At 43.0% G+C, this 25,058-nt stretch overlaps 10 protein-coding genes and 1 long non-coding RNA gene across 13 annotated transcripts; 5 read left to right on the plus strand and 6 right to left on the minus strand.

Moving 5' to 3' along the window:
- The first annotated feature begins 672 nt into the window (after nt 1–672).
- On the plus strand, nt 673–1,704 carry LOC108086254 (rab-like protein 3). The gene is made up of 2 exons (XM_017183139.3): nt 673–852; nt 917–1,704. The coding sequence occupies exons 1-2, from the start codon at nt 786–788 to the stop codon at nt 1,567–1,569; spliced, it is 720 nt and encodes a 239-aa protein (XP_017038628.1). The 5' UTR covers nt 673–785; the 3' UTR covers nt 1,570–1,704.
- A 179-nt stretch (nt 1,705–1,883) lies between these two features.
- On the minus strand, nt 1,884–2,670 carry HINT1 (histidine triad nucleotide binding protein 1). The gene is made up of 3 exons (XM_017183142.3): nt 2,528–2,670; nt 2,314–2,455; nt 1,884–2,248 (listed from the first exon to the last, which is right to left on the minus strand). Exons 1-3 carry the CDS (start codon nt 2,566–2,568, stop codon nt 1,979–1,981), a joined length of 453 nt encoding a protein of 150 aa, XP_017038631.1. The 5' UTR covers nt 2,569–2,670; the 3' UTR covers nt 1,884–1,978.
- Nucleotides 2,671–2,717: 47 nt separating this feature from the next.
- Nucleotides 2,718–3,518, minus strand: Taf10 (TBP-associated factor 10). The gene is made up of 2 exons (XM_017183140.2): nt 3,171–3,518; nt 2,718–3,112 (listed from the first exon to the last, which is right to left on the minus strand). Exons 1-2 carry the CDS (start codon nt 3,411–3,413, stop codon nt 2,855–2,857), a joined length of 501 nt encoding a protein of 166 aa, XP_017038629.1. The 5' UTR covers nt 3,414–3,518; the 3' UTR covers nt 2,718–2,854.
- Nucleotides 3,519–3,570: 52 nt separating this feature from the next.
- On the plus strand, nt 3,571–4,166 carry Taf10b (TBP-associated factor 10b). The gene has a single exon (XM_017183141.3). It carries the CDS (start codon nt 3,608–3,610, stop codon nt 4,070–4,072), a length of 465 nt encoding a protein of 154 aa, XP_017038630.1. The 5' UTR covers nt 3,571–3,607; the 3' UTR covers nt 4,073–4,166.
- A 125-nt stretch (nt 4,167–4,291) lies between these two features.
- Nucleotides 4,292–5,337, minus strand: aph-1 (gamma-secretase subunit Aph-1). Its single transcript, XM_017183138.3, has 2 exons — nt 4,850–5,337; nt 4,292–4,789 (listed from the first exon to the last, which is right to left on the minus strand). Exons 1-2 carry the CDS (start codon nt 5,243–5,245, stop codon nt 4,466–4,468), a joined length of 720 nt encoding a protein of 239 aa, XP_017038627.1. The 5' UTR covers nt 5,246–5,337; the 3' UTR covers nt 4,292–4,465.
- Nucleotides 5,338–5,876: 539 nt separating this feature from the next.
- Snx21 (Sorting nexin 21) lies at nt 5,877–8,184 on the plus strand. Of its 3 annotated transcripts, none has more exons than XM_017183136.3 (4): nt 5,877–6,092; nt 6,158–6,304; nt 6,574–7,273; nt 7,337–8,184. In XM_017183136.3, the coding sequence occupies exons 2-4, from the start codon at nt 6,169–6,171 to the stop codon at nt 7,470–7,472; spliced, it is 972 nt and encodes a 323-aa protein (XP_017038625.1). In that variant the 5' UTR covers nt 5,877–6,092; nt 6,158–6,168; the 3' UTR covers nt 7,473–8,184. The 3 variants fall into 3 exon arrangements, with proteins under 3 accessions (XP_017038625.1, XP_017038626.1, XP_017038624.1); XM_017183137.3 differs by having other exon boundaries at nt 5,877–6,088; XM_017183135.3 differs by having other exon boundaries at nt 5,878–6,304.
- A 42-nt stretch (nt 8,185–8,226) lies between these two features.
- Nucleotides 8,227–12,005, minus strand: Tnpo-SR (transportin 3). Its single transcript, XM_017183134.3, has 6 exons — nt 11,913–12,005; nt 11,720–11,844; nt 10,560–11,651; nt 10,107–10,273; nt 8,680–10,047; nt 8,227–8,609 (listed from the first exon to the last, which is right to left on the minus strand). The coding sequence occupies exons 2-6, from the start codon at nt 11,831–11,833 to the stop codon at nt 8,549–8,551; spliced, it is 2,802 nt and encodes a 933-aa protein (XP_017038623.1). The 5' UTR covers nt 11,834–11,844; nt 11,913–12,005; the 3' UTR covers nt 8,227–8,548.
- Nucleotides 12,006–12,194: 189 nt separating this feature from the next.
- On the plus strand, nt 12,195–12,684 carry Snapin (SNAP associated protein). Its single transcript, XM_017183077.3, has one exon. The coding sequence runs from the start codon at nt 12,274–12,276 to the stop codon at nt 12,682–12,684; it is 411 nt and encodes a 136-aa protein (XP_017038566.1). The 5' UTR covers nt 12,195–12,273.
- Nucleotides 12,685–12,693: 9 nt separating this feature from the next.
- Nucleotides 12,694–24,926, plus strand: HemK2 (HemK methyltransferase 2). Its single transcript, XM_017183075.3, has 2 exons — nt 12,694–13,389; nt 24,698–24,926. Exon 1 carries the CDS (start codon nt 12,694–12,696, stop codon nt 13,360–13,362), a length of 669 nt encoding a protein of 222 aa, XP_017038564.1. The 3' UTR covers nt 13,363–13,389; nt 24,698–24,926.
- On the minus strand, nt 14,962–19,687 carry Bacc (nuclear regulator Bacchus). Its single transcript, XM_017183076.3, has 4 exons — nt 19,539–19,687; nt 18,672–18,987; nt 15,818–15,980; nt 14,962–15,757 (listed from the first exon to the last, which is right to left on the minus strand). Exons 2-4 carry the CDS (start codon nt 18,915–18,917, stop codon nt 15,708–15,710), a joined length of 459 nt encoding a protein of 152 aa, XP_017038565.1. The 5' UTR covers nt 18,918–18,987; nt 19,539–19,687; the 3' UTR covers nt 14,962–15,707.
- LOC108086216 (uncharacterized) lies at nt 22,323–23,519 on the minus strand. The gene is made up of 2 exons (XR_005990972.2): nt 23,218–23,519; nt 22,323–23,139 (listed from the first exon to the last, which is right to left on the minus strand). It is a non-coding gene; the product is annotated as an uncharacterized lncRNA (long non-coding RNA).
- Nucleotides 24,927–25,058: the final 132 nt, after the last annotated feature.

The following is a 25,058-nucleotide window of genomic DNA, read 5'->3' on the forward strand; positions in this document are numbered from 1 at the left end:
AATTTTTAGAGGGTAAATTGTCAAAAATTCTAAAAAAAACAAATTTAAATTTTATGTAAATTTAAAATTATATTTGATGATTTGTAACCGGGTAAAAAAAGGAAAGAAAAGCTTTCCGAATTAAAAAATAAATTTTGGCTTGGTAATGATATATATTAAATAGTTAAGTTAAACGCAAACCATATTATTATTGAGTTTTCTAAGAAATAAGGGCGAACCTTAAAACATAAGATACATTTTGTAATTATAAAAAAACATTCCATACTCTTTAAATATTCCATATATTTTTATATTTATATAATAAGCAAAAAAGCTTATGATCGCATAAAAATTATTTGAGATGTGTTATTTTCTTGAACGCGACTGTGTTTAAGCTATGATGCTATGAAATCTCTCTCTTTTATACTTTTAGCAGAGTCACAATTTCCTTATCTATATATAGTAAAAATTTGTATTAAGTCAGTTTAGTATTTCAGCTGCATCCAAGGGCAGCGGATGTGTTTTGCACAAGATTTAAAAGCTTAACGAACCGATTTATTCGTGGATCGAAGCTATCGGTAGAGCGGCAATTAATCGAGTTATCGATAGCACAAAGTTGTGATTTGTAATTTGTTTTATCTAGCTTCGTAAATTTAGCAATTTCAGGTCATAGAAGGCTTTTAAGTAGCAGGATATAGTTAGGGACTGAGTAGGCGTGGGGCTAGTAGTTAATAGCTAGGATTTCGGGTCCTAATCATACACATTAAGAAGGTAATACACTAAACACGGTCAGAATCCTCCGAGAAATGAGTTTGAATCAGCTCCAGGTCAAGGATGTGCCCACGGTCCGCATTCTCATGTTGGGCGATAAAGGTGTGTAGTGCTCCTCATATACCGCTGATTATATTTTATTAACAATTTCACTTGCCATTGCCAGGTGTGGGCAAGACGAGCGTGACCAATTTGATGGCCTGCAGCGCTGTTACGCCGACACCCGCCTCCAGATCCATCGGCCAGCGCCATTGGAACATCCAGATACGGCTCCACGAGTATCCCAACACCGTGGAATTGCCACCCTCGCCCACCTGGACATCGCCCTCCTCGTCAGAGCATTCGGATAAGTACCTGTTCCCCCGGCGCATGCCCGCCACCTCCAATATCCTGTATTTTGTGGAATTCTTCGATATAAGCACCCAATGTCGTATACAGCGCGAGCAGCGTAAGAATATGTTAAAGAATATCGATGGCATTGTCCTCGTGTACAATCTGCAGGACCTGCGCTCGCAGGACAATCTGCACGACTGGCTGTACGAGCCGCTGCGTCAGATTAGCAAGCATCGCCACCGGCGACCGCGCACGATCTTGGGAAGTCATCACGTTCCCATTCTGGTGGTGGGCACCAGGCTGGACAAGTTAAACCGCCGCCCTTTGCATCGGTCCACCATTGCCCACCAACTAAATGCAGAGGAGATCCTCCTGAACAGCCAAGATACCGAGAGTTTCGCGGACAAGAGCCGCAACCAGGGCAAGCTTCGAGACTTTCTTAATCGCGTTGTCGAGTTCAAGGACCGATATCCACTTGCGCCGTGACATGATTCCTAAACCAAATGTCACCTTATATTTTATAGAATTTGTTATTGTTAATCTTCAATATTTATTGAGAAACAAAAAATAGTATAGATAGGAATTTAAGAATTACGGAGCCAGGGCTCTTTCTAAAAAGGAGATTTTGTTTTGCTTAAACCTAAAAGGTTTAAGTACTTTTGTTGGTATGGGGTTTCAAGCCAAAGAACCATGGACAATGTTCCAGCTCACAAATTTCATTTAATAAAGAGCAACACTAAAAACATAACTAAATATACTTGTTTAATAGAAATTCTCCCAAAAGGACATTAATAGAGGACTTCTGTTTGTATTTAATATTTATTAAGATATTTCTTTTGGAGTTTGTGTTGCTTTTAAGATCTTAGATCTCCAAGAGGTAAGCATCTAGAGGACTTTAGCCGGGCGGCCACTTCATCTGGCGACCGCCAAGGAAATGCAAATGCAAATGGTAAACGGACTGGGCGCCGTGCTTGCCATTATTGATGACCACACGGTAGCCCTCCTCCAGGCCCAGATCCTTGGCCACCTTGCGACCCACCAGCATCAGATGGCCCAAGATGTCGGCATCAGAATCCTCGGCCAGCGAGAGTTGGGCAATTGGTTTCCTTGGAATCACCAGAAAATGGGTTGGTGCCTGCGGAGCCACATCGTGGAAAGCCACACACTATTGGAGAGTATAAAGATAATGTTATTAAGTACCTATCTATTGAGAAATTAGACTTTGCCCACCTTATCATCTTCGTGGATAAACTTGCATGGAATCTCCTTGCGCAAAATCTTGCCAAAGATCGTGTCCTCACTGGCTGCTGCCGTCTGGGCTTTATCCACTTCGCTCGCCATTCTAGCACCGCAAGTTGCAATGGAACGCGAACTGTTTAGAAGATAAAGTAGATAGAAGTATATATATTTAGTTAATTAAGCAACAAAATAGCGTGAGACTTACCTGAAAGCACGAACAAAATTACGGCCGGCTGACAAGAGCATTGAAAGGCACTAAAAATAACCTGACAAAACGCTTTAGGGTATTATATTGCTCACAAAAGCGTTGGTATTTTATAAAAATTTGAGCAAACATTTTTAATATTTTAAGATTTTTAAGATTTATTAAATTGTCAAATAACTACAAAGAAAGATTTGATAACGTAATAATATTTTATGCATACTTTTTAAAATTTCTGTTTACATTGTTAAGAACTTAAAAATTGTCAAGAATTTACTTTACTAACTTTAAATTTCGTACTACTTTTCACATAAAACTACAATAATAATCTTAAACAAAATATTGTGGCTTGCGCATGGTGATGCCATGATCGCCCAGAGCTGGAACCAGATCCTCCATGGCCAGAGTGTATTTGCGATCCTTGGGGTTCTTCTTGTCCTTGCTAGAGCTGTGGCCACTGGAATGCTGGATGTTTGTGGTGCGAGTCTTGCAGTGCTGCAGTGCATCGTTAGCAATGTCCGAGATGAACTTCTGGGCGGAGACGGAGATCAGGCGCACGATTTGGGGGTCCACCGTGGAGAAGCCAGCCTAGGAAAGTAGGGTAATAGTATAGTACATTTATTGTAATCCCCACAGAAGTAAGTACCTTCTTCAAAGTGTGCGTAGTTAGGGCATCCGGAATGGTGGGTGTGTAGTCCTCCAACTGACGCAGCAATTCATCCATATCTGCATCCTCGGCGGTGGCTGGCACAATCTCCACGTCCAAATCTTCTTCATCGGTTTCCATGTCCGAATGCACTTGCCCTCCCATCTCTTCGTCCTCGGTGTCTGTGGCCGAAGCCAGCGATTCCGTGGGCGTCAACGTGATGTCCTCACCATCGGAAGCCATTGTTTCTTAATAACTTTTAATTTAGTTGCTGGTTTACAAGAATTTTGTTGTTTTCGAAGCGATTGCAAGATGTGTTTTTGTATACATTGTCTTTCAATCGATTGGCAAGTGAAGAAGATATCTTATCGAATAATCGATTATATCACTCGATAGCACTCATTGTCAAATTATTATTTGTTTCTCTATTTACAACGATGGTGGGCTCCAACTTTGGCATTATTTACCACAACTCCAGCGCCGGCGGCGGCGGCGGTGGCTCATCTGGTAACCATGGACAGTCATCGGGCGCAGGTGCCAGTGCTCTCGGAGATCGGGAACGTTCCACGCCGGCCTCGCATCTCAGCGATTTCATGTCACAGCTGGAGGAGTATACACCCTTGATTCCGGATGCGGTGACATCGCACTATCTGAATATGGGAGGTTTCCAGGCGGACGACAAGCGCATCGTCCGGTTGATCAGCATTGCGGCCCAGAAGTACATGTCCGACATCATCGACGACGCACTGCAGCACTCGAAGGCACGCACCCATATGCAGACCAGCAATACGCCCGGCGGATCCAAGGCCAAGGATCGCAAGTTCACGCTGACAATGGAGGATCTCCAGCCGGCCTTGGCTGACTATGGCATCAATGTCAGGAAAATGGACTATAGCCAGTAGTTATGGTTATTTTACGCTTTAGTTTTAGTATTTTTCTGCATTCGCATCGAAAAAAATATTCTTTGATCACAAATAAATAGAATTTTTAAATCTATGTATCTCCCTAAAATCGAGTTTTATATTGTCTTTGGTGCGGTAACCCCGCACTTCTTATTAAATATAATATGTAAATGTCTTTATTTGCGGAAATTCGAATATTTAAATGAGACTCCATCGCAATTGGGATCAGTACATAAATATTTTTAATAAACGTGTCACTTAAGAACAGTCTTAAAGTTCATATTTGAAATCATTTACATATCAATCATATACAGGTTAATATCTTTAATGTTTTATCTTTAAATAATGTTATCCAAGGGCTGTAACCTAAGGTAGTTAATATTAAGCGCTTGTTCACTGGCAGGTAATGAACTTTTTGAAGCTACGCGACGTTCCACCAGCCACTCGGAATGCTAGGACGCCAGTGAAAATGGTAATAGCGTAGTTAATGAGCAGCGTAGCAGTATACAGCTCGCTGGCATTGAGCAGCGTTATGAGGGAGACAAACAGGTGGCTGCCCACCACATAGCCTACATGCAGGTAGTTGTTCGTATCGAAGGCGTTGAAGAAGATCACGCTCCAGAAGGTGTGCAGCAGAATGATTGACAGAGCCTGGGCTGCCGATGTGATAAAGAACAGCTCCGTGCCACCCTCGAGACCCATGGTACCGGGGCCAGTCTGAGTTGAAGAAAGATCTTAAGTTAATGGAAACTATGTACTTCCCATGCCATAACTCACCATATCAGCTAGCACATTGACCAGGGCAAACATTCCCGATATGATCCCGAAACCCAGACCAGAAACATAGGCCAGGATGTGCTTGTTGTCCGTCACTCTCGTGTCCTCGGCCACCGCATGCAGTCCCTGCTCCGTGCTCCGCAGAATCTTGTAAATGATGTACCGGAAGCACTCTTGGAATAGCACCGAGAAGACTACGCCGAAGGCCAGAACATCTCGCAGAGGTATCATGGCGAACCACAAGAGAGACGACAGCAGCAGGGAGAGCAGCCAGAAAAAGGCCGCCGCTATGAGAATGATGATCCGCACCGGGTCATTGGCAATGGTGAACACGAAAAGGGAAAATGGAGGCCCGAATGCGATAAATGTGCAGCCAAAGAACTCGGGCAACGTCATCTTTTTCTCTTAAAATTCCTTGATAAGAGATTATAGTTTCTTTTGTTTTTTTGGTGTTTTGGTTTTGTGTGGGAAGAGATGCAAAAAAGTCGATTATTAGTTTTAATACTAAAACCAATCGAGTTAATACCAAAAATTAGTACGGTAACGATAGTTTTCAGTGTTTGAAAACGATAAATTGGGGTAACTCTTTGCTTCTTGCTCTATGTTGTCATACCCTACAAAGAGAAGTATTTCGATTCTATTACACTTTTGAAATTTTTATATAAAGCTAATATTAATTTCAAATTAAATATTAATAAAAACTAAAAGTGTAGAAAATAATACGTTGCTAGTAAGAATTACGTGGTTACTTGTAATTTCAAAATATTTAACTTATACAAAATGTACATATTATATATAAGATAAATATATCCCTAATAGCAATAGCAATTTATCTTGTTTTTTGGAGACTTGTGATTATCTTGAGAAGCTTAAAAGATTATAATGTAAAGTCATAATTTATCCACGAAAAGTTGCATGTCTCACGTTTAAGATTATCTCAGCATGTGGTTTCCTCCCCCGCACAGGGTATTCGTGCGTCGCCTATGTGCGTTTCACCCGCGCCAAGACAAAGGCCTCCCGTCCCACTTTCTGCGCCTCGCACTTACAATATTTTTGTTTGGGGCGGGATTAGTCACTGTGGAATTGACTCAACTCGGCCGCAGCAATATGAAAACCGCATAATCCGCAATTAACCAGAAACGAACTGCAAGTGCACAGTTGCGGATATAACGCAGCAGCACCAGCAGCATCCAGTGAAAAACAACAAAACACAAAGAGTATCCATTCCTCATTTGGCTTGTGAGTAGGTTACACTTCCAATTAGCAGGTCTGATTGGATTTGGCTGATTTTCGCTGACCCTATGCCAGTTCACGCTGTAATGGCAAAGCGCCTGCTGCCCCACCAACCGTCGTTCGAGGGGGATGCACCCGGTCCAGATGAACTGGACAGTCCAGCCATTGAGGCGGCAGCGCTCGACATTCCGCCACCGGAGGCTGATAAGGCCATGCAAAAAGGTGTGTACACTTTTAGACCCAAAGGGGAGCACAGTGGAGCTTAGATAAGAGGGAAAAAAACATGCAGAAATTCTAGAAAAATACGAAAATATTGAAGATTATTTACAGATCAAAATTTTCATAAATATATTACTTTGTTGGGTTTGAATTGTGGATTTATTCTGTAAAATGATTATTTTTATAAAAAAAATAGTTAAATCTAAAAAAAAAACGTGTAATACAAACCCTTAGGTACTTTTCTAAAACCTCAACAAATTATGTATTTATAGGAGTCTGGGAGCGACCCTCATCGAGTACCGAAACCTTTAAACCACTCACCGATGGCAGCACCGTCCTCCGCTTTGACATCCTGCTGGCCCGCATCATGCCACCCGATGGCGAGGATGTCAAGATCAAGCGATTTGTGGTCTATGAGCTGACAGTGAGCCAGGATGGGGCCACCGCGGACACTCAACCGGCGAAGATCGAGCGGCGCTACACGGACTTTCGCGAGCTTTATCTGGGCCTGAAGCGTCAATATCCCACAGAACTGGCCAACAAGTATTTCCCGGCCAAGGTACTGATGGGTAACTTTAAGTCAGAGCTCATTGGCGAACGCAGTGCCGCTTTTGAGGCCTTTCTCACCTATGTGGCCGGTCAGACGAAGCTCCGGGATTCGGAGGAGTTCCTGCGCTTCCTGCAGCACGATGAGCTGTCCAGGGCATGCCAGTTCTTGGACGAGCGGCGCAATGAGAATGCCATACCAATTCTGGAGAATTGCTTCCGTTTGCTGAACAAGATCTACATGAACCGTTCCCGACCGGTACTTTTAATACTCTGCCGGCTGGTGGCGGCCTGCACATCATCCCCGGTGCCCCATCATGCAGCCGAGAGATGGGCCCTGGTGGCGCTAAGTCGCTTCGAAACTCTGTGCGATATTGATCTGCTGCCGCTTTATATTCCCCTGCTTCATACCTGTGCACATCTATGGTGAGTTTGAATATAAATTGAACAAATTTAAATTAAATTCTAATGATAATTTCATGATTCTAGGTGGCAGCGTGGCCAGGACCAAAAGCCCATCACCGACCGACTGACTGATATGTCCAAGCAGGGCATCAATATTGCAAACACCGAAAGTCTTATGCAGGCTATTCACAAGATAGACCCAAGGACCGAAACTATTTAAATCGGAATCTCCACCAGAAAATATTAACCATTAGTTCATCATTTTGTTCTGTAGTTTGTAGTCGCTAAGCGTAAAGTGCAATTATAGAACATGTGCAATTAATATTAAGGGTAACAGGAGTATTTAGACATATTTATGTTAGCCAAAGTAGTTCATTTTTTTAACTAGCACTCAAAATTCAGAAAGGTATTCACAAATTCAAAGAAACACAGCCAAACTTATATCAGCTTTAAAGCAAAACTAAAACAAATATATACAAATTTGTTATTTCAAAATTTCGACTGTGATGTACAAATTACCAATAGAAATATTAGTGTTTTTTTTTTTGTTTGCAATTAAATTTGTAGTCTCTAAAAATTATATTTAAAATCAACTTAAAAACTACTTTGGTAACTTAAAAGGTTTATCTTCACATTTCTCGTTTACAATACGTATTTGTTTTTGGTATTATATATAATTCATTTGATTAGTATCCAGAGAGGGAAAGTTGTACCCTTCCTAGAAATTGAATCACAAATGTATTAACACATGATGCCATGACGCACAGTCTAAATATCGAAGCTGAACACAATTCCATATCCATATCAGCCTGAAAAAACAACTCCCCCTCTGTTATTTATTACAGCCAAATGCCTTGTGATTGTTTCTCTCAATGAATAAATATTATACTCAACATGTTTTTCACAATACAAAAAAACATCCAAGTCCCTTATATATGTGTCTAGTTTTTCGAATCATTAAACGCTAAAAGTAAGGGTATTTTATTGGTATTAGTTTGTTGTTGTTTCTGAGTCATTTTGGGGGTCGTTGAACTTTAAATCTAGGAGTGCGCTATTTAATTGTAAACTTAATGCTAGGGCTAGAGGGTTGTGAGGATCTCTTAACCGCACTCATTATTATACAATACGTTATTTAAAACTTATGACGTCACACACACAATCGATTCAACTAGATTATTAATAGAGTGCGTTTTCAACAAATTGTTTTGCGCCATTGCAGTTTGTTTCATACATTCCATTTAAATGTACAGAATTAATCAAAAATCCAGGTGGGGCTTCCAGGTAACCGGAAGCTGTTCAGCGGAAGAGTCGCGTGAAGGTTTTCAAGGCTTGCGAAATGGCTTTCGTGGTGTCCGCACTGCAATTTAGGAAATAAAAAAGTTAGTTAACCTTTAAAATTTTAAATTAATTACAAGATTAGTACCCACCTCAGTACCGTTCTGCTAAAATCATCTAGCTGCTGTTGCGTTGCTGTCACATACCCACCGCTGTTCTTCTTGGGCAGCGCCTCCAGCGCTTGGACCAAAAACGGCTGCATCCGATCATTGCCCACCACCTGTTTCAGTTCATTGAGCACCTCGGCCACATCAGCCAGCATGTAAGAGTGCAACTGAAATACCGAAGCCTGGATCAGGTTCATCACGAGAGCTCCGCCATGCTGACAGGCCAGTTCCACGACCAGAGGACGGCACTCAGCGTTCCGGCTGTGACTGTTCGGTCTGCCCCAAACGAGGAGATTAACAAAGAACTTCATCACCGACGAGTTTGCCTCTCGATGGTCCAGGGAGCAGGCTATGAGGGCGCACTGGAAGATCGGTGTGATAAGGCTGCTCTGGAGCAACTGCAGCGGACAGCAGTCCAAATACCGCGAAGCCAGCCGAAAGAAATCATCGACGGTGTCGGGATTATTCCTCAGTCCATTCTCCATTTGCAGCAGGCCAAAGGTGGGTTCGATGAAGGCCTGCAACATCTCCAGCAGGCCGCCAATGCATTCACTAGACTTGGCGAACTCATCCACCAAGATGGAGCCTACGTAGAGGAAGCAGCTGTGGTGCTGCACGGCATATAGTAACACCATTTGCTTGATCAGCGGCTCCACCAGCATCACCGCCTGCTTCCTCACCATCCGGATGCCATACCGAATCAGTCGGCAGGTTCGCTCCATAATGCGCAGGTCCGTCTGGTACTTGTCCATCACACGCGATATCAGCTGCCAGGCATCGTTCAGGATGGCCACCGTGGGATGCTCCACAGTGTCGGGCACATCGGGATTCGTGTGCCGAATTATAGCACAGGCTCTGTCTATCCAGTAAACGGGATCGCTGCGCTCTCCCCTCTGCACGCTGGCCACACTGCTCGTCTCCACCAGCTGGGCCAGCGGTTGCAGCTGGAAGCCCACAATTTCCCTTAGCGCTGGCTGCAGTTGATCCCTCGGCAAACGGGTTAGGATCAGGGAAATGCCTTTAAGTAATCCAATGGCCACATCGTTGTTAATCTGAAAGCTGTCCAGGCTGCGGGCAATTTCCACGAGGCCACTAATGTGGCACACCATCTTCTGGCGGCAGGCAGTGCAAATTGAAGTCAAAGCCATGGCTGCAGCTGGGGCTAAGCCATTCTTTTGCTGGAGAGCATATAGCAGAAAGTTGAGTACCGCTTCCAGGGATTCCGCATGGTTCTCGATCCAGTCGCAAAGCTCACCGATCAGCAGGATGGCCGTATATCGAACAGCTATATGGGTTTGCTCGGACATATTCAGGATGGCCTCCACCACCTTGGGTATCACTTCGTTTTCATCTCTGTAAAATAAAAGGATTGTTTAATTTATATTTTTTAGGCTTGATTTCTTTGGGCTTACGGCAATATATTTTTGGCCACATTTTGCATAATAAACAGAGCCGCCTCTGTGGATTCCCAGGTAGTGTCTGGTGCTTGCAGGATTAGGAACATTTGCTTGAAGCAGGCTCCGGAACCAACAATAAAGGCCACGTCTTTGATTAGATCCGAGACCTTGCGACGAAAGTCCTGCAGGGAAAAAATAAATATATGATTTAGAGAAGACTTTGTCATTTCTTGAAGTTTTTGAACGAATAAACCTCCCTCCTTTAACAAATAGAAAATATATTTAATTATCTTTTGCATCTAAGCCCTCAACTTCACTTAGCCGGAAACCGGTTCTTCAGCTCAACAATGACACCTTTTGTTAATTTATCAACCTGGTGAAATTCATAACCCCTCAACATCCATAGATCATTGTAATTAAAATTATTTCTATTCCCTTTTAAGATATAATTCCAATCCTTATACTTACATAAAATGTATTATTCTCCTCAATTAACCCATCGTGGTCGCTCTCCATCTGGGAATGACGATACAAGGCGCTGATCAGTCGCTCGATGTGCGGCCGAAATAGGGCCGTCAGCTTGTCGTCGTTGCGCTGGAACAGATCCTCGCTGAGTTTGTACCACAGATGGAAGGTGATCTCGGCCACCTCGTAGTCAAAGTGACCCACGCAAAGCAACACCAGGTCCAGGCCCTTAAGGCAATAGTGCGGCTTCTGGGGATCGGCCAACAGTTCGTTAAAGAAGGCATCGCACAGCGAGGTGAATATCCGGCAGTAGTTGATCGTCTTATCGGTGTCCTCGTGCGCCACACTCAAGTGATAGGGCGTCTCCAGCGTACACACAGCTGCAAAGATCTGTGCCTCCACCGAGGACTCACATTGATTTTCGCTATCCTGGCGAGTGTTCATGCAGGAGAGCAGGGCGCAAACACATTCCGTGGCATTTTCGTGCAACTTGCCCGAGGTCTCCGGCAGCGAAAGCAACCGAAAAGCCAGCTGGGTAAGGGCATTGTTGTAGACGTGGGCGACGGGAAAGGCATGGATCACCAGCCAGGCACTGTAGGTCCTTAGCGCGGCATTCCACACGCGTTGCTGGTCGAGATCATCACGCTGGAGGCACATGCAAAGGAACTTCAGAACGCACTCGGCACTGGCATCCAGCTGCTTGTGGACCTCCTCCCGCCGATTGGCCCCCAGTCTGAGATACCTGGAGTCTATTTCCTCTGGCAGAACCTTAAGGACCTCCAGCAGCGGCCAAATGGCAGCGGGATGCGGAGCCAGAGTAACCAACAGATCGTTGATGGGCTCCTGCCAGCTGGCCATAAGCAGGGCCAGATCGGCCACCGCCAAACTGAGCTGTGTGACAATCACATTGTCGGTCTGCTCGTCGATCTGACCGATGTGTGTGATCAGAGAATCGCGCAGGGATTCGTGCGTGTGCGGGGGCAGTTCACTGAAGGAGTTCTGTATCTTATTCCGCATCGTCTGTGCGGCAAAGTAGTTGGCGTGCAGATCCCGCTTCTGGTGCAGCAGCTCGTCCGCAATCGTCCACGAATAAATCTGCATAAAACACACAGAAATTAGCAACAAAGTAGGGCCTAACCGCGCCGGATGTTTGATAAACTCACCGACTTCTGGAAGTCCTGCAGCCATTTGTTGGCCTTCTCTTGCTCTTTAGGATTGTTGCCCTGAAAGAGGGCGCTGATAGCCTGGTACACCACGTCCACCGAGTACGTATCCATTTCACCGACAGCTATATCAGAGCATAAATTTTTTTTATCAATTATTATTATACTTTATTAGTGATGGTCGAGTGCTTACATTCCGTAAATCGATAACACAAGGAGTCGCAGGCGATAGTTTTGGAATGTGCGTGACCGATATTCGATTGGGGCACCTGTGACTGAGCCAGGGTTGCCACAGTCAGTGATTACTTATTCACGTATTATATTTACCTTGCAAATTTTTGTGGTTTTCAATGTTAAAACATTTAATTTAACTTTTTCAGGATGTTTCTATGATTTAGTTAAATATTTCTGATAGATAATAGTAATTGGTGTGTTTAAGTTAATTTAATTTATTTTTTAAGACCTTCGACAGCCCTAAATGTCGGCTGGCGTTTTCCAACACTGATCCACATCAACCAAGAGTAAATTTATTTTTCTTGGGATCAGATTTTGCCATGGACAAGGACTCGGACAGCACCGTGACATCCTTGGACGAGAACACGGAGAACTTCTGCACGAATCCCACACGCGACATCCTCGCCGAGGGCATTACCAACCTCTTCAAGCCCACGATCGAAAGGTTGGACGAGCGGGTGGCCTCCACAATTCAGCTGCAGGCGGAACTGAGGGGTCAACTGGATGCCCTGGCTGTCCAGTTAAGGGACATAGAGCGGGCGCAGAGTCAGATACCCGAGTTCGCGGACAAGGTGAAGGAGCTGCTGAACGTGAAGCACAAGGTGACTGTGATTAGCAACGTTCTGGGCACCAGTCAGGAGCGGCTCACTGGGTTGCACAAGCTCATCGAGAAGGAGCAGCGGCGGCGACAGGCACTGCTAGACTCTGCCCTCAGCACTAACATATCCTAGAGCAGCGTCATGGAGACGCCCCACATCGACCACTTGAGTTTGGAGGATTACGAACACGTTTATGAGCCGGCGGAGGATTCTTTTCTGCTGCTGGACGCATTGGAGAAGGATCTGGACTACCTGGATGAGCTGCAGCCGAGACTGTGCGTGGAATTGGGTTCCGGTTCAGGGGTGATTATCACAGCTCTGGCCAAGAGGCTGGCTAGCTCCTCGCTGTGCCTTGCTACAGATATCAATCCCAAGGCCTGCGATGCCACCAGAAGAACAGCTGCCCGGAATGGAGCACGTGTGAGTGCCATCCGTTGCAATCTGGCGGATGCACTGCGCCGGAGGTCCGTGGACGTCCTGCTCTTTAATCCTCCGTATGTGGTTACCAGCGACGAGGAGTTGCAAACCCAAAAGTTCGATTCCCAGAGCAAATCCGCAACGGAAGGCAATCTGGTCTTCTCCTGGGCTGGTGGACAGGATGGAAGGCGCGTCACAGACATTCTACTGAAGCAACTGGATGACATTCTCTCTCCACGAGGAGTTCTATACTTACTCCTCTTGCGGGAGAACAAACCCGAGGAAATTATCAAATACTTGGAAGGCCTCAAGTTCAAGGCCGTTAAATTTATGGAGCGACGCATTCCTGGGGAATATCTATACATACTGAAGGTGACCAGATGCTCATCATGACTCGGCTAGTTATATTTGAATTTAAAGGTAATAATTGTAAAGTTATTTAATAATGTTTTAAATTTGATACTCCAATTAAACAATATCCAATTTCGATTTAATTGGAGTTAAGTTTTTTAAATGAATATTTTTAGGGGTTTAATTATTATTGGACAAAATTAACTACTATAAATTATCAGACGCTTCGATTCAGCTGTTACCATCAATTTTTAAGCAACTCCATATTGGATTTTTTAGATTTTAAATTTTCAACTAATTTACTTTCAGTTCTTGACCCCATATTAGAACCCAGAAAATACCCATTTCCGGTCCCTGACAATTATTGATCTCAAATCGAATCCCTCTTCCATCCCTTGCTACGTTTAATCCTCTGAGCTATAGGGAGGATGGTAAAAACCAGTATTCTCAACCCCCGAATACAAACAAGAAAGCTTTGCGGAGGGATGGGATCTGTACCCATTGTACCTCATGCCTACAGAATAATGACAAAGGCCAATCAGTGAATTATGTACCTATATGTGCTACCCCTAGCCACATTATCCCATCCCGTTTAGGGGGTTGTTGCCCCACCCAAAATGTCTGTCCACGTGACAGAAAGGAACAGCCCCTCCAAAGCCATTGAAACAAAGTTTTTATTGGCATCTGATAGATGCCAATAGGTATATGTACGTATGATTTCATTCGCTTTTACGTAATTACAATAATTTATTTCATCCTTTTAAAAATGTTTCATATTTCCTCTTTATATCGATTCGTGGTTCTTTTCTTCATCTGCCTTTCACTACTTCTGGATGTTATTTATTTCGTACTCTGCAGATACATACATATGTTTAGAGTTTTGTATTTACAAAAATGCATGATTCGTTAACATGGTTTTATCTGTATTAAATTGGCTTATATATCATCGGCATGTATGCGTCAGTTATATGGTATTTAATTATCCAGTTGTATGGGTGTGCAATCGAAGCTTTAAGCCTTAAATGCTCTTTGTTTTTCGGATCTGGGTCAGTGGGTGGTCTGTGTTGCTGTTTCTGGGTTATATCGGTTCGTTTTGGCGGATAGTAATAGTGGTTGGGTGGTTCAGAGAGAGGGTGAGAGTACCTTGATTGACCAACTGTGCACATTTCCTTGTCCGAATATCAGTCGTTAAATGTATTTGTATATATTTCATGAACTCGTTATTGTTGTTGCGTGTATAAATATTGTGGAATACCCTTACTAATAGAGATTCAAGTAACATTAAAAGTTTATTTCTTGCTCGATTCGATTCTCGGGTCGGTTTTTACAATTTACAAATCAATTGCCATCGATTATTAACGATTCGCTCGCACAATTTATCAACAGAATATATGTATATTAACCCTTCGCCCTAATACTGACATACAAGTACTTAAGATTAGTATAGTTTAATAGCTAAATGCTGAAACGAAACAAAAGGATAGAAATAAAACTTCCCGATGTAATTTTCTCTTTTTTCTGTTTTTCCCCGGAAAAGCAAAGACCTAGAAAGTCCCAGGATGCCGTGGGGAAATGTGTGAGATTTCTTGATAGGAAGGTGAAAAGTTGTGAAACCATATCTAAAACGTTGAGTGTCCGAAATCGGTTGTCAATGTGGATTTTGCTGTTTATTTAAATACAATTTTTATGTTTTCATATTTTTGTTTTGTATTTAATTGCATTTGCTGTTGTTGCTTTTTCACTTTTTTCAATTTTTTGCCTTTTGCGTTTTGTATTTTGTTTCTTTCGATCTCATTCATAAATGTAACGTCTAATTTTAATAATGAATTTTAATAATTGTGTGTGTGTGTGTGTGTAATTCATGGGCTTCGTTTACGCTACTTTTTCATATCTTTGTAATGGTTTTTCTTTTACGCATAAACTTGGCGTCTAAATTAGGACTTATGGCATAAAGGAAAGAAAGATTTTGGTTTTGTTTTTTGTATTGTTTTTTTTTTCTTCTTGTATATAGTGGGGATGTTTACTTTTTGTTGGGTTTCCGTATAGATTGCTTTTATACGAAAATGCCTTCAATTACAATTTTTGTTTGTTTTGTAGTTTTTTATAAAAAAAAGTACACATAAAATACAATTAAAATAAGGTAAGAAATAAAAAATTATTTCTTAAACATAAAAATTATATACTTTTGCGATTTTTTTGTGTTTTTTATCATCTCTTTCATCTTATCTTCATCTTCTTCTTCATCTCCTTGTTGTGGTTTATTTTCTGGTTGTTGGTTTATTATTTTTTTTTTTGTTTGTTTTGTTTTGTTTTTGCTTGTAACTTTTATTTATTATTAATTTAAATTTTTTGTTTGTTTTTGTTTGTATTTTTTGACTACATTATTATTACGCCTGATCGTCCGAGCCAGAACCGTCATCATTATCATCATCGTCATCTGCAGAGGGAAATTAGGGATTAGTCAAGGGTTTGGAGGCAGGAAAGGCTTTAAACTCACCATCGCACTCGATGTCATCCTCCTCGCCATCATAGGGTATATCGTATTCGTCGCTCTCGATTTCACTGTCGCCCTCGATGATTTCCTCCAGAGCCTCTTCCTCATCGGAATCGCCATCGGCGGCGGCGGCCTTCTTGGCTTTCTTTGATTCTGCGGATTTGGCCTGGAAAAGAGGGAATAGAGAAAATGGCAAACGGAAAAGTTAGTAAAGGTTCGTGTTGGTGATAACAGCCCGCCCTGTGTGTGCGCCCAACTCAAACCCACACATCTCCTTGATCAAGGGCATCCCCAATCGCACTCCCAGTCAGTCCCTCCAAGTCCCGTGTGCGTGTATACATATAGTCATAAAATGTATATTTTCAGCCCACAAAAACAGGCAGCAACGAAAATCGTTATTTTCGCCGTAAAAAAACATTTGAAAAATGCGCGCGCCAATGTAATTCGCTGCGGCAAAGAGAAAGAACGAGCGGATAGCGAGAGAGCCACCGAGAGCGAATTACAAGTGCAGCCGCTTTACATCGGAGTATATATTTACAAGGCGGCATATTTACTACATAATGGAAAAAACAATAAGCGACGCCGACGCCGGCAGCGACATATGTATCCGCATCCGTGAGATACGAAACGAGACCAGCCAAGCCAAGCGTGCCAGCGGCTAGAGAGAGGGAGAGTGGCAGTGAGAGATAGAGAGCGACGGAGAGAGCGTCCCGTCGGCCGAAGGAAACTGTACCTGAGAACGCGTCACGACACAGCAGTTGCATGAATGAATCTCTCTCACTCTCTCACCCGCCAGCTGCTGCAGCGGGAAAAAGGCGCAAAACAACAAGAAATTAACAACAACAACTGGCATGCGTGGGTTCAACTCTGCTGGCCAACCAACAACAAGGTATATAGCCTAGCAGCAGCGGCAGCATGGCCCGGTATATAGGCGGTCACGTTCCCAAGTTAAAGAGTAGCCCGCAATACATGGCCACTTACTATTTACCAGACTGTTACAAAGCGGAAAACAAGCTCGCTGTGGAAATATGTGCAAAATGAAAAGCAGTCGGGCGAATTCTTCCCCCTTTTCCCATATTTCCCATATTCCATTATTTCGCTTACAGCATAAGTCACGAGACCAAGGCATTCGAGTAATGTGCAATTACGAGCGATAAACAGGGTCACGCAGGATAAGGCGGATCTTGCAGATACAATATAAACAGAAATAGTAAGAGATACTTTTAGTGTTGGAAAAACCTAGATAGCTTATAGATACATTTAAATAGTATCAGATACTTTAAAAGAATTTTTTGCTAATGAACATTAAACGAAAATGCTCTTCAGTTAGAATTTGAAAATAAATAAAATTTTTAGAAGGAAAATGAAAGGAAAACTATGTAAGGAAGAATAAACAAGCGAAAATCTACTTCAGCCTAAGTGAAAAGACCTAAAGAAAACATTTTAGAAGGAATTTTACTCAAGGGGGAATGAATACAACCTTCAAGAAGGAAGTTTCATTAACGAAGAATAAATACAAAGGTTACTTAAGGAATAACGAACACATCTTAAAGGAAACTGAATGGAAATCTACCATCGGCAGTATAAAGTAATGAAAACAACCTTTCAGATGGAAGCTAAATGGAAATCTACTTTGAAAATAACAACGGAATAAATACATCGAGACAAATATGTATTTTTCTAATCTAATCTAGTTGCGAATATCTCTCTTTCCCCACTTACAATATATACAAATTAATTAATTTGTGCCTTTCCATCTCAACAACACTCTCTCGTTAAGAAAGAAAAAGTATCTAGAACCTTGCGACACCCTGTAAAACTGTCTTGTTTTATGTACCAAAATAAATACGCATAAAGCAGAGCAGGAAAAAAGTGAAAGATAAATGTAAGCACAAACGCAAACAGACAAACGGACCCCGTGGTATGTATACAAATTACGAGGGAGAGAGCGGGGAAGAAAGACAGAGAGAGCAGAACGTTCAAATCGAGAGAGGTGAGAGTTGGAAAGAGCGTGGCAGAGAGAGAGAGCGCGCGCTCCCGTTAAACTGTACATTTTTATTTCGAGTTTGAGTTTTGAGAATCGAGAACTGCTTGATTTGCCAATTTATCTGCCTTACTAACCCAAACTATATTTTATTTTTATCAAGAAATGTGCTTTTTGATTATGGAATGCGACAGCCAGAGACCCCCACGAAACCGCGTGCTCTTTGGGGCATTCAGAAGCGGGGAAAACATGACATGAGTAATTTACCGGCCGGCAATGTATGTTTTCATTGAGAGAGTGCATTGGCACCGTCAAAGCGGCAATAAGGCCAAGAGTCCGCGCTCTAGCTACAATATCTATAGCTTCTATTTGCCGTTTTCCCCCATCAGGCTATCTTATTGCGGCCTTTGTAATACTTTTTTTTTTGCTGCGACACGTCAATGTTAATGCTAATGACCTGCTCTAGTGCGCTCCCCAAAGTTGATTAAAAATACATTATCCGCCCGTTCCCACCCTGCTGAGTAACTGTACTCGCACGGTCCTCTAACCTCGATTTGAACCTAACAACAATAATCTTTGATTAGTGGCTCGCAATCATCTTGGTTAATCGTAAACAACACACTAACAAATCTACGAGAGAGGCGCCCCACTCTCTCCAGCTCCGCTCCCGCTCTCTTCGCTCTGTACCTTTTAGGTATATAAGCCACTGCGAGAGTGCGCGCGGTCGAAAAACGTGTGTATATCTATTTCTAGAATTTTTCCCGCATGAAAAGTGGAACTCGCCAGCAAGTGAATCATTTTTGGGGATTCAAAAGCGCGTAAACAAAACCCAAACTGTCTTCGATTGGCGCGCGCGATCGATAAGGTACTTACTTCTGCTGGCCTCTTGGTGCCTTTCACTGATTCCTTCGCGGGGGCAGCGGCGGCGGCGTCGGCGGCATCCTCGCCGTCCTTTGCCGTTCCGTTGTCGGCCGCATCGCCGGCGGCGTCGGCAGCGGCTGCCTTATCCTCGGCGGCCACCTTCGCTTTGAGATCGTCCTTGACGGCGGCCACATCCTCCGCCGCTACCTTCTCCACGGCCACATCGCCGTTGTTCTGTTGTTCTGTGGCTGCCGACATTCTGTTGTGTGGTTGGTTTGTTGTTGTTCCGGAACTGGGTATTAACCGATCGGGAGCGCTTTGATTATTGCTGTCGTGAAGAGCAGAGGGAGTTTTGGTTGTGTTTCGACAGTCGCTTGACAAGAAACCAGCGCAAGTATCCGGAGGATGCGACAGAGAAAGATCCAAAACGCACGAAGCACACAAACACACTGGCTGCGGCTCAGCTGCGGCCCGTCTATTTAAGCACTCTCGCTCGCCGAGCGCGGCTCGCTATGCGCTCTCTCGCTCCCTCTCTCTGGCCCTCTCTTTCGCTCGCGAGCGCGCTGCTGCCGCTCTCTCTCCCACGCCAGAACCGCACCAATGCAATACACTGAAAAACCGCCGCGGCGTTTGTACAGCCGCAGTCGGTGGCGGCAGCGCAGAGAGAAGACAACAACAACATCAGCAGCAGCAGCGCCCTCTGGCCAGCGAAAGATTTTGGAAATATTTTGCAGTGATTTCTTGTTCGATTAAAGAGTATAGTATAGCTATAGGAGGTGTATCAGCTGGAGCTACGAGATCCGCAAGGACATTTTCATAGTGTCCCTCTGATATCCCCCCGGTGCTAGCTGGGTTTTCTTATTTTTTCTAGTTCCTAACCACCGATATGTGTCCGCGTCGACGGCTCGTACAAGACTGAGCTTGCCGTCATTCGCATGGCTACAAATTGCTGGTTGCTTCTTCTTGCCGACTCTGGCGCGGCCCACTTTTTCGCCTATATCTCGAAGACCCCTATTCAGATCGGATCCGAAACCGATCGAGGGTATAGCCCAGGGTGGCACCTTAATTTTGGCGTTTCTCCCGCGGCGCTGCGATTAAAACTAAGTCTGCAATTGACAAGTTGAGTGGGTTTCTTGATTATTTTCATACAAAATCTGCTTGGGTTCCGTGAGTACAGTTGTGGGCGCGTTTGGCGCTAAATTTGAAAATTGCGCGCACCACCGCTGCTGCTGGGCTGGCTGGCGGTGGTGGTTGAAGAGGGGGAGGGGCGGTGGTTCAAGGGGGTGGTGTGTGTGTTCGTGTGTGGTGCAGTGGCTTTTTGTCGCTCTGTCGGTCGGGCGGTGGCGCCAGTGGGCGCGTGTGTGCGTGAGACAGCCGATGTTGCTGTTGTTCTTGCTGTTGCTGCCGCTGCTGCGGCTGATGGGAAGAAGTGTTGCAGCATTGTTGCTGCAGATGTGCGTTGTATGTCGAGTGTGGAGAGCCGTTCGGCTTGTATTTATAGAGTGGACCAGCAGCGTGGGCCGTAGCAATGTCGTCGCGGATTGGGGTCAATTGATTGGTAACGTGTGGGGAAGCGCAGGTGATTTCCGCGGCCTAGGAAAGTGGGGTTCTATTTTTGAGATTCTAACGATTTAATTGCCAGCAATTGGAGGGAACCCTGTTAGGGGTTATTGTTTTAAGCCCTAAAGATACATATATTTAATATACAATAACTTAGTTGTGAAATAGGTTTTTAAGAAAATCTCTAAAGAAACCCAAATTTAGTACGTATGTATAATAACCATAACTTTACGGAATATAAAATATTCAATCGCCTTTGTTTGTCCCACTAATAAGCTCAGCTTTATTATTCATACTTTTCAGATAATGGTTCCCGAATCTAGCGACAGAATCGCTACCGCGTGATTTTATTTGTTCCCCACTGAAATGCTTACATCACTTGTCTGTCGAGAGCGTGAAATGCTTATCGCTTGGTTCGCTTGAAGTTCTAACAGGGTCCACCCTCAATTCCTTGTTTTCTTTTTTTCTTGCCCCATTCTTTTTGTTGATCTCGCATTTGTGGTTCGGCCATTTGATGGTACTGTTCGTTACACGAACCGACTTGGTTCAGGAATTGACTAATATATACGAGAACTGCCGACGCGGCTATAACATATCACCTGGGAATCCAGGTGTTCAGGGGTATATTCGTTTTTTTTTAAATAATGGTGTAAATCGGTGTGTATTATTAAATGAAAGATCATTCAGAGGTTGATCTATGAAGTGAATTCAAAGGTTGGTTAGGCACATCTTTGAGATACAAAAATGTACGGATACATGTATCTGTGAGATAAATTACTCTTAAGCTGCTTTTTCAATGTGCGTTTAGGGCTAACATTCACTTTACATTTAAAAACTTTAAAATAACAATATTTAACAATGAAAAAACGTCTGTATTCCAGTTCACTGAAGGGAGGAGGTCTGGGTCATTTTTGCTTAGGTATTCCAGACTTTTATTTGATGTTCAAAAAGTATTTACCGTGGGACAAAAAATGGGTCCTTGCAAACCTTCTGTTTAAATTAAATCAAGGGATCAAGGGATACTTTTTCTGACCAGTATTTTGCAACATTTTTTAAATTTAATTTAACTTAGTAAACGTTATCTTGCAATACCAGGTATCCCGTAGTCGAGTTCCTGTCGCTCAATTCACCTTTCATACATTCAGCTATTTTCGTGCAAAGGCAAATACAAATACCTAGGGTATAGTTGGTAATCTGAATAATACAGTCGACGATAGAGCGAGCAGAACAGCCGGCATTCGATGGGGCGAGAGTCGCTTGTCGCTAATTAAAAGCGGCGAACCTGTTCCGAGGCATCGCCGGTATAGTAAACACCTGTAATCGTGGGCCGTCCACTGAGTTATCACATATTTGAGCAGAAGCGATGACTTTTCGCCAGAGCGTTCGCTGATAAGCCGATTTGCGCCTCCGTTTTGCAGCTTGGTTTCTGGCCTTTCTCCTTCCATGCCGCCCGCCGAACTCTCAGTATCCGTTCGGCGTTCGTTCCCCCGAGAATCGTGGGCCTTTCGCGCACCACTGCGATATGAATCGCATTTCTTACCGGTGCCGTCCCGTGAAGTCTTCTCTCTGGCCAGTGAACAATGGTATCTAGCCTCTCGAGGACAACCCGAAAAAATTTCCTGAAGTTATCATACCGAGGGTATGGTACGAGTATGTCGCTATTTCAAGGTTAAGCGATAGGAACTGCTGGAAAAAGCGATAAGAAAGGTGCTGCTACTGTCGACAGTCAGGCAGACGAAGAGCCTGGGTTTTTAAAAAGGTCCTATTTCCAGGAATACCAACATCTGTCCATTGGTTTACCACCTAACCTTTCCCAAGTTTCCTGTTAAGTTTCCATCATAAATTTGTTTTCTGCATAATTTGCTATGTATCTTGTCCCTGAACTGACCTACCACAAGAATTTCTCCCAGTGCACTTACACGTTGCGTCATTAAGTTGCTGTAGCATAAAGGTGTGAACAAATCTCAATGCAAACAATCGATAGCCAGGCGCTCAAACATGTGTATCTAGGCACACACATCAGCTTGTATTCATGGCGATTAAGTTTTCAGTTCTCTCTTGACTTACCTACGGTGCTAATAGATCCGTAATGAGGTTGTTAAGTTTTTATGGGCGGTAATTTATTGGGATCGTTTGGGGAGTTATACATATATCAGTACATTTCAATCTATGTGTTTTTTTTTTTTAATTCTTTGACAAGGCATTATAAGTTAAACTTATAAATACACATATTTTCTGGGCATGTTTTGCCACATTAATAATCATAAAATGATTAAAATCCTTTGATTCCGTTTCCCAAGTAATATTTGTCATAGTTTTTAGAAATCAATAATATTAAAAAGGTGAAAAAATATATGAAAGGTCTATAAAATATAATATAATGTTTATAAATACCACTGGAAAAATTATGTTATATTATTCCCAAGAGCTTGAATTCCCACGATTTCGCAAAATTTTATCGAACGGAATGGAATTTGGAAGAGGTCCGCAATTCATCCAAAAATTTGCGGAAAATGCTTATTTTGTTCAGGCTCATTGTTTATATTTTTTATAATTCAGATAATGGCTTGACCGATTCAATACTGTACCGCATATGAGTAACCACTATAGCCCGCCCTTGGAGCGTTTCTTAGGTACATGACATCGTTTGGTAGAACAACCTGAACAGGTTTACGACGCGATTAGAGAGACTGTTAGAACGGTTGCTAGATAGTCGATTCGCTTGGCCGCTTGACTCGGGCGGCTCTGGCTTCGGATTGGCTCTGGATTTGGAAGACGGTCATCGCATCTACGCTGAGACCCTCTCGGGTCTCGTTTTCCCGGCATGTGCTAATGTTTCCACACGAGTGCCGCATGGGCCACATGGGCCGGCTGCTCTCTCTTCTCTCTGCCCTTGCCCGCGCGCGCTCACCTGTTCCACCTGCGTCAACGGGCGGTTTACACGCAATTATTAAAATGAATTTCAGCGGGACCCATTGTCTTCGATTTTCAATATTACCCTGGAACAGAGCAGGTCCTTTGGAGCAAGGTGTCACTGCGAGTGGGTCCCGGGTGCTTGGTGGCGCTTTTAATTACGCAGACTACCTACCCGTGACGTGTGAGTGGACATTCTTCCGGTGATGTTGTTGAGAGGTGAGAGAAGACAGCCACAGTGCATTGCTGCGACTGAAAAGCACCAGAAATAGGCGCATCACCATCATCAGCTCAGAGAGATGCCGGTCTAGCTGCATGGGGGGAGGTAGAGATAGATATTGTATCTCTATCTACATATGTAGAGACATCTAGAGTAAAATAATATTCGTAAATTTATAAATAAACTTCATAAAGCATTTAAATAAATTAAATACAAGAAATTAAGATAAAATTGGTTTGCCTAGATCAACACGGCTGCTGATGTTGGTCAAGAGTGTTATGTATCTTTGAGGTTGGAAACTATCTTTGTTCTCTTTTACTCTAAGATTTATAGATATAATAATTAAATGTATCTCCCAGGTTTATAAAACCCTTATGTTTAGCAAGAAAATCGTCACAAGGACAGTACTGATGCTCTTCCTCTCTTGGCCGCTTTTCACACTCTTCCATTCCTCGTTACCTTTGTTGCCATCTGCGTCATGCATTTCGCTGCATTGAGCACTTGTGGTGGGCTGTGGGTGGTGGTGCTGTTGCTACTGCCAAATGCTGGCTGCTGGTGGTTGCTCAAACCGGCGGATGCGAGAGAGACTGAGAGTGGTGGCCGCCCATGAATGAATCATTTTGGGGTAAAGAGATGAGCCGTGGTGGAATCATTGGCATTTGTTTTGTGCGTGAGCGAGTGTCTGTATGGGTACAGCCGAAATAAAACTGCGGCCAATAGCCCATCGTCCATTCAGCTGCTTTTGTGTGTGAATCGTCTTTATTGGGCCCGAGCAAAAATCATTTATTTATTTAATAATTACATATTTACACATGCCAAGGGGCGGCAATTATATATGGACGAAGCTGTGTGTAAAAGAAATTCACATACTAAATCAGTCAAAATTATTGTGAAGTCTGAGATGTTGGGATGTAAGATCTAAGAAGGCAAAGATGTTTTTCCCACTGAAATAAAACTATATTTGCATCTTAAAAAATCATCTTAAAAGAAGAAAAGTGTTACTGTTTTAATTTTACGTTTCTGAAGTAGCACCTATTGAAAAAATTCTATGATAGTCAGTTAAGGTTAATCAGATATTGGTTACGAAATATTACAGTTTATATGAAAGTAACCTTCACATATACCTAAAAAAAATAATTCAAACATTATTTTACGGAAATAGTTTTCATTTAAATAAAGAACTTAACAAATAATATACCTATTAATTTCTTATATATGAAAACAATAATTCTTTTTGATGTTTATTTAAATTAATTTAAATCATTTAATAAAAACCATTAGGCGCCACTTTGATAATCAAAAACCCAAAGCTGTTTAACAACACTATTCCGCATTTATCTTGCAGCACTGTTTTGGCTCCAAACAATTGGCCGTTGCGATGTTATCGATAAAATGTCACCTCTAGAATCAACATGCAAAAGTGGAAAACAACCGGCGACCCACAAATGACCTTGCCAAACAGCGTTGCCAGACGGGGCGCCCACCCCCCCAAGTTTGTTTGTATGCAAATTCCACTGTTTTTCAACTAAACCACATATAGTTATGCCACTCTAAAAATTCTTTATAGCGAGTCGCACCTTTCTATCCCCCAAGATAGCCCGAAAAATGCTTGAAAAACCACAAATTTGTACATGTTATCGGTTCCAAGCTGCAAGGTTGCCACCTTACTGGACTCTGCCTGTGTGTGGGTGGTATGTCTGTGTGTT

Source organism: Drosophila kikkawai, chromosome 2L (genome assembly GCF_030179895.1).
Source record: "Drosophila kikkawai strain 14028-0561.14 chromosome 2L, DkikHiC1v2, whole genome shotgun sequence".
Classification (NCBI taxonomy): domain Eukaryota; kingdom Metazoa; phylum Arthropoda; class Insecta; order Diptera; family Drosophilidae; genus Drosophila; species Drosophila kikkawai.

Excerpts from the sequence above, each read along its gene's own strand:
- LOC108086254 (XM_017183139.3), top strand. The coding sequence starts at position 786 with ATGAGTTTGAATCAGCTCCAGGTCAAGGATGTGCCCACGGTCCGCATT. Across the intron at positions 853-916 it reads TCTCATGTTGGGCGATAAAG|GTGTGGGCAAGACGAGCGTG; the intron begins GTGTGTAGTGCT and ends TGCCATTGCCAG.
- HINT1 (XM_017183142.3), bottom strand. The coding sequence starts at position 2,568 with ATGCTCTTGTCAGCCGGCCGTAATTTTGTTCGTGCTTTCAG. Across the intron at positions 2,456-2,527 it reads AATTTTGTTCGTGCTTTCAG|TTCGCGTTCCATTGCAACTT; the intron begins GTAAGTCTCACG and ends TCTTCTAAACAG. Across the intron at positions 2,249-2,313 it reads TTATCCACGAAGATGATAAG|TGTGTGGCTTTCCACGATGT; the intron begins GTGGGCAAAGTC and ends ACTCTCCAATAG.
- Taf10 (XM_017183140.2), bottom strand. The coding sequence starts at position 3,413 with ATGGCTTCCGATGGTGAGGACATCACGTTGACGCCCACGGAATCGCTG. Across the intron at positions 3,113-3,170 it reads CTACGCACACTTTGAAGAAG|GCTGGCTTCTCCACGGTGGA; the intron begins GTACTTACTTCT and ends CTACTTTCCTAG.
- Taf10b (XM_017183141.3), top strand. The coding sequence starts at position 3,608 with ATGGTGGGCTCCAACTTTGGCATTATTTACCACAACTCCAGCGCCGGC.
- aph-1 (XM_017183138.3), bottom strand. The coding sequence starts at position 5,245 with ATGACGTTGCCCGAGTTCTTTGGCTGCACATTTATCGCATTCGGGCCT. Across the intron at positions 4,790-4,849 it reads TCAATGTGCTAGCTGATATG|ACTGGCCCCGGTACCATGGG; the intron begins GTGAGTTATGGC and ends TCTTCAACTCAG.
- Snx21 (XM_017183135.3), top strand. The coding sequence starts at position 6,151 with ATGCCAGTTCACGCTGTAATGGCAAAGCGCCTGCTGCCCCACCAACCG. Across the intron at positions 6,305-6,573 it reads TGATAAGGCCATGCAAAAAG|GAGTCTGGGAGCGACCCTCA; the intron begins GTGTGTACACTT and ends ATGTATTTATAG. Across the intron at positions 7,274-7,336 it reads CATACCTGTGCACATCTATG|GTGGCAGCGTGGCCAGGACC; the intron begins GTGAGTTTGAAT and ends TCATGATTCTAG.
- Tnpo-SR (XM_017183134.3), bottom strand. The coding sequence starts at position 11,833 with ATGGATACGTACTCGGTGGACGTGGTGTACCAGGCTATCAGCGCCCTC. Across the intron at positions 11,652-11,719 it reads TGCAGGACTTCCAGAAGTCG|ATTTATTCGTGGACGATTGC; the intron begins GTGAGTTTATCA and ends TGTTTTATGCAG. Across the intron at positions 8,610-8,679 it reads TTTAGCAGAACGGTACTGAG|TGCGGACACCACGAAAGCCA; the intron begins GTGGGTACTAAT and ends CCTAAATTGCAG.
- Snapin (XM_017183077.3), top strand. The coding sequence starts at position 12,274 with ATGGACAAGGACTCGGACAGCACCGTGACATCCTTGGACGAGAACACG.
- HemK2 (XM_017183075.3), top strand. The coding sequence starts at position 12,694 with ATGGAGACGCCCCACATCGACCACTTGAGTTTGGAGGATTACGAACAC.
- Bacc (XM_017183076.3), bottom strand. The coding sequence starts at position 18,917 with ATGTCGGCAGCCACAGAACAACAGAACAACGGCGATGTGGCCGTGGAG. Across the intron at positions 15,981-18,671 it reads GCACCAAGAGGCCAGCAGAA|GCCAAATCCGCAGAATCAAA; the intron begins GTAAGTACCTTA and ends CCTCTTTTCCAG. Across the intron at positions 15,758-15,817 it reads GGATGACATCGAGTGCGATG|ATGACGATGATGATAATGAT; the intron begins GTGAGTTTAAAG and ends TTCCCTCTGCAG.